Source organism: Caretta caretta, chromosome 6 (genome assembly GCF_965140235.1).
Source record: "Caretta caretta isolate rCarCar2 chromosome 6, rCarCar1.hap1, whole genome shotgun sequence".
Taxonomy (NCBI): domain Eukaryota; kingdom Metazoa; phylum Chordata; order Testudines; family Cheloniidae; genus Caretta; species Caretta caretta.
The window spans coordinates 104,680,472-104,686,471 of NC_134211.1; the positions used below are offsets into that span (position 1 = coordinate 104,680,472).

The following is a 6,000-nucleotide window of genomic DNA, read 5'->3' on the forward strand; positions in this document are numbered from 1 at the left end:
GGCCTCTTGGCTCCTCTGTGCAACCTGCTCTATATCTTTAGAGCTTTGTGCCCCTAGAAGCCTATCCTGAGTTTTGTCTAGAAAATCCTCAGTTTCTCGTATGCAACGCAGGGTCGTTATCTGTTGTTCCAGACCTCCAATCTTCTCTTCCAATATGGAGACCAGCTTGCACTTTGTACAGACAAAGTCGCTTCTGTCCTGTGGAAGAAAGACAAACATGGCACATCCAGTGCAGGTCACAACAGCTGAACCCCCCCCCTTCCATATCACCTTCCTACTATGAGCTTCCTCAGAGCAGTTTGCAAGACGTAAGCCTCACTGGGCTCACTCCAGGCGAACTCCCAGGCAAACTCCTGCTGCGAGCTGCTCTGCTGTCCCCCTCTGCTCTGCTGGTTCGCGAAGCTCTGGCTATTTTTAAACAGCCAGGCTTCCCTGACGCAAACAAACAGACACCCTACTGCCTGCCCCCTGCAGGCTAGCAGCCAATCAGACACTCACTCAGGCTCTCACACTGCCCCCCCAGCAAACACACGCTCGGATACTTCCTCAGCAAGCAAACAAACACACACTCGGATACTTACCAGTCCCAGGCAAACTCCTGCTGCGAGCTGCTCTGCTGTCCCCCGCTGCTCAGCTGGTTCACCGCCACTCGCTCAGCTGGTTCCACTGCATTTTCCACTGCATGCATCCAATGAAGTGAGCTGTAGCTCACAAAAGCTTATGCTCAAATAAATTGGTTAGTCTCTAAGGTGCCACAAGTACTCCTTTTCTTTTTACGGATACAGACTAACACGGCTGCTACTCTGAAACTCTAGATCTCTGTCATTTTGCCAGCAGTGCTTTGCAGCCTGCACGATCAAGACCACTACCCTCTATGATTATTTTTGTTTCAAAGGTAGTGCATTTAGTGCTTCTAAAAATGAGGGGTGGACAGCACTGGCTAGCCCTAGACAGAATGGGCGTGAACCTGCAAGGTACTGATTGCACTTAATGGGAATGGAGAGTGCTCAACACCATAGGGGAGGTGCTCAGTATCTCACAGAATTGAGCCCACTGTAGGTAGCTACTGTATAAGGCTTTGGCCCACAACTTGACATCCCCCAATATTAATTTGCAACTTCACTTTGTTCCAGGCCTGGGATTTTTATTTGATTTGGTTTGGAGCTTTTTTCTTGAGCAGAGACTCAAATCCTGCAATGGATTTTATGTCTGGGACCAATTTCATCACTTTATTATAGGGAAAGCATCATGGCTACCAAAGTGTTTGAGCAGATGGGCAACCCAACTGATTCATGGGTTTGGAGGTGTGATGATATATTTACGTGATGGCCTGGTGTGTAGGTTTGTGATGTGGTGTCAGACTGACACGTGTTTGGGATGATACAACGATGGGAGGATATGAATTCGTTCTGAGGTGAACTTATCTTAAAAGCTTTTTGTAAAGATTCTACTCAGAACTTTCAGGGCCAAGTCCTGGTTAAGCCAGCACAGTGTGGATAGCAGCAGTTACTCACAAAAGGTACTAAGTGGGATCTCTGCTGCCCTAGGGCAGGTTACCAGAAGCAGAGCACTGTGGAACATTGTCTATCACTGGTATCGCTGCTCTGTCCAGGTGCACGGTGCTACTGTCTTGTGCTTGCTGCAGATGCCCACCAGATTTTGATCCAGTCATTTTCATCTTCCACCAAACCATGTGGGAATGCTAAGCCCCATTGTGTTATCATGTGTGTCTGCTAATGCTAGTTCGTGTGCAGAGCCAAGTAATTGTGTGTGGAACTGGCACTGCTTACCCCCTTTCACACGGCCCTGCCAGCATTGAACCTGAAATATTGTTCTAGGCATTCATTAAGAATGCACTCTGTAGTTACAGTATGGAAAATACACAGAAATCACAAAGCGTAGAGACTCATCCTCTCTAGCCAATCTCTCTCTCTCTCTCTCTCTCTCTCTCATGGCAGCCCAGCTTCCTCAGTTCCTTAAAGGCCCCCTCGATACCATATCTTTTCTACCTTTTTCTCCCACCTGGGCTCAGATCTTCCTGTCATTCAAGGCTGCACTCAGCTTGCAAGGTGTGACCTTTATGCTTCCCCTCCTGTGCTGCATGGAGGGAAGAGCTGTGTGAAAACCACAACAGGTGGTTAACTGGGTGTTCGCCCTTCGCCCCTCCTCTGTATACACTCCAGCATTATCTCAGTGTGATTCACCAGCCTCACTGAGATCAGGTCAGTAAGGGTACGTCTACACAGCAATCAAACACCTGCGACTGGCCCGTGTCAGCTGGCTCAGGCTACGAAGCTGTTTAACTGCAGTGTAGATGTCTGGGCTCAGGCTGGAGCACCTGAAGGTCCCAGAGCCCTAGACTCCAATTAAACAGCCCCATAGGCCAACCCACACGAGCCTAGGCCAACCCACGTGAGCCCAAGCCAGCTGACATGGGCCAGCCATAGGTGTTTAATTGCAGTGTAGATGTGTACCCTAAGTGGGTGGCTGTGGGGAGGAGACAGGGAACAGTTGATCTACAGTGCATGTTCTCCCTTCTGTTCTGTGTAAAGCCCACCCATAAAATATGCTGATTGGGCATTTTCACCACATTTTGTGACCCCCCCCCCCGGGGAGGAATTGCAGAGTGCAGCCTCGGAGCTCAGGTAGCATGTAACCTGAACCCAGATCTTGGTGGGTCATTTTGTGTTGGGAAACAAAATGGCCCTTTCCAGGTTTGTGGGACTTCGGGGCTTACGCAAAGGACCCAGAGCCATCAGCTGGAACTGGCACAAACTGAAGACTCCCCTCTGTAGGAGCCTCACAGGATCTGAGGCTGCTCCTTAGAAAATGTCTGAATCCTTCACACTGAAGGGTCTGATACTTTTCGGCTGACTGCGCTGCAAGTAACTTTTTATCTTATATTAAGAATAAGGAAAAAAGTGAAGATGGGGGGTTATTTTGTCTCTGCTTTTGTTCTGAATTATTTATTGCAGTCACTGTTGTCTTCTTTGTAGTCAGGAAACAAAATGTTTTTGTCTTGTTGTTTTTCCTTTTAAAAGAAACAAAATCTGCTCGGTTTTACTTCTCTTACCCATTTGCTGCATAGTCCTATAGTATAAACCAACTTTCCCCACCACTTCATGGGCTGTACCTTGCTGTTCTTATGCAGACAAAGCTCCCACGGACTTCAGTGGGAGTTTGTCTGAGTCAGAAGACACACTTTATATGAAAGGTACATTTATAAACAGTTTATAAAGTTAATACACATTATAATCATGTTACAGACATGAGTAGTATGTTATGGTCATAAGCACATCAGTAGAAACCGTTATAGGCAGTTATAACTAACTTTCTGAGTGTTGGACTATAGCATTTGATTAAGCATTTATTAAAACATCTGTTAGTCATTTGTGAGCCCCTTTATAAACTATTTTAAAATGTACCCTTATTATAAAATATGATGGGGGTAAGGACTGGCTCCAATATTAGAAACAAGTCATTTGTATCTAACAATTCACTTTCTAATTCTAGGTTAGCCTGAGGAGAAGGATAAAGAAACTGGCCACCAAGATGGTAATCACTAGTGGGAATGAAGATGATAAAGGCAATCAAGAAAAGGAGAGCAAAGAAGAAACCATCCTGGCAATGCTTGGGATTATTGGAACAATTCTGAACCTCATTGTGATCATTTTTGTGTACATTTACACAACATTGTGAGCCAGAAGGCACACAACGAGAACTGATGAAACGGCCTCTAACGGCGACAACAAACATTGTAGGCTATTGACATGTTGCTTAATCAGAATTGATTCTGTACTATATTACCACATCGTAAAAGCTCTGCCTGCAGGCAACGAAAGCTGAAGCACAATTCATTTAACAAGACCTTTTCACGCAGTAACAAGCTAAACTCTTCTGTCCTGCTCCTTTCCCTTTTTATTTGGGTTTGGCTTTGGGGGAATGACTGCAATTATGTAAGTAGCAGCTTTGAAGAACTCAATCTCGGATACAAACACAATAGAAAGAGACTGTACACTATTTAGAATTACTAATGTATACCGTATACTCTTAAAGATAGCTACATAGCACCGATTTGGGGTCCATTAGGTCAATTTTTTTTTCTCCTTGACTTTTCAATTTTATTTACATTGAAACTGACAGGCTTTTTATTTAGAATGAACATATGGTGCAATCATGGGAAAACAATTCTGTTGAGCAAGATCTGCCTAAAAACAACAAAATGTTGGGGGAAATAAGTGACGATTATTTTTTCTTTCTCATTTGCTTGACATTTGTGTCTGTTCATACCAATGTTTATAAATATATATTTTTAATAAATGTGCTATATTTTTAGCATGAACCAAATATTTGGAGACACTCTGGTATTCATGCAGCCTGGTTCTGTTTGGTGAAGTGCCCTTTGTTGACTATGGATGGGATGCTCTTCAGCAATTATATACCAATCTTGTTTGCAGCCATTTCATTGTAGTCTGGAACAAACTCACATCATGCTTGACTTGAAGTTGGAATGTCAGCTGAAAAGCATTGCTCTTTAATACAGGAGATGGGAAAACATTATAAGGTGACCTTTATAGACTGGTTGCAGGGACATGGCTCTATTTATAGAACAATGACAAATGAAAAGGATATTAAGGTATCTCACATGACATTCGAAAACTCATCAAATATATGGTTCTTTAAACCCCGTCCCATTAGATAAGTACCTACATAGGGAAAAGATTTGAGAGTGGAGAGATCTTGAATTAAGCGGACAGGCATAACGAGATCCAGTAGCTGGAAGCTGAAGCTAGACAAATTCAGACTAGAAAGAAGGTGTACATCTTTATATCTTTCTTTAAAATATGCTTTAACTTAACCAGAAGTTGTGGGCTTGATGCTGGAATCACTGGGTGGAAGTCTATGGCCTATGTTTTGCAGGAGATCAGACTAGATGACCACAACATTCTCTTCTGACTGTAATATTTATGAATCTCTGAGTCATTAAAAATTACATCCCACTTCTATCCTCAGATAGCCAGGGACCACACCCATTGACTTCAGCATACATGTCTGTCTGAGGATGTAATTGGACCCTTAATTGGTTGGACAGAAAATTTCTTACTAAATTATGGACCAAATTGGGTTTTCAGAGACACATGTGGAACCCACATTTAAATCAATGGGAGTTATGTGAGCTCATCTAGGGTGTAGACCAAAGCCATCCATAGTCAATGGAAAGGCTCCCACTGACATCAGTGGACTTTGGATTAGGACCCTAATTCTAGATCCTGCTCCACTGAAATAAATGACAAAACTGCCATTGATTTCATGATGCACGATCTGACCTTAAGAAGGCAGAACTTTACCCTGCACCAGAAGGGCCTGGCCCCAGAAGGCACTCAGCAATACCTCCCAGAAGGGACGTACTTGCTATCTTGTGAAGTCAGGCACTAACTGACAAACATATTAGGAAGAAGGAAAAGGTCAGCAAACAAAATTAAATGAAAGCCAACACAATTTGAAAGGGCAGAGAGAATTGTGTGATAATGATAAAGTGACAGGCCAATGAAGCCTTGAAAGAGTGAACACACGAGTGGAGGTCTGAATAGAAATAGGACAGACTAGGAAGGGGGCTTACGCAATTAGGGGAGTATAAGGCATAATTCATCCATGCTTGTAAAGTGTTTTGATAACAGCTGATCTTTGGGAATGCAAAAAAGCATTATTAATGTGGTTATTGTCAGCTTGATATCACCTGGATCGAGCTGGTGCTGCATCCTGGTTTTGTCATTTTGAAGAATGGGTAAGGTGCTCAGAGAGTGTGTATGGGCATTCTTTCTTTGTTCTGAATCAAAAGCCAATGAATAAACAATATTAGCCCCAGCCCTGCAGTCCTTACTCAGGCAAAAACTGCCATTGATTTCGCTATGTGTCAGCATATCCCTGCTCCATTGGTATTGCCATCCCAAAACGCATGCATAAACTCCCACGGCTGTGTTACCCACCATGAAATCTGTT

At 43.6% G+C, this 6,000-nt stretch overlaps 1 protein-coding gene across 8 annotated transcripts in view; it reads left to right on the forward strand.

Annotated features, from left to right (window-relative positions):
- The window catches only part of TUNAR (transmembrane neural differentiation associated intracellular calcium regulator), a 56,090-nt gene extending 51,741 nt beyond the window's left edge, over positions 1-4,349 (forward strand). For all 8 annotated transcript variants that reach the window (XM_075129849.1, XM_075129851.1, XM_075129850.1 and 5 more), the window contains one exon: positions 3,514-4,349. In XM_075129849.1, the coding sequence (XP_074985950.1) occupies positions 3,514-3,699 (186 nt within the window). In that variant the 3' untranslated portion in view covers positions 3,700-4,349. The remainder of the gene's footprint in view (positions 1-3,513) is intronic.
- The last annotated feature ends 1,651 nt before the right edge of the window (positions 4,350-6,000 follow it).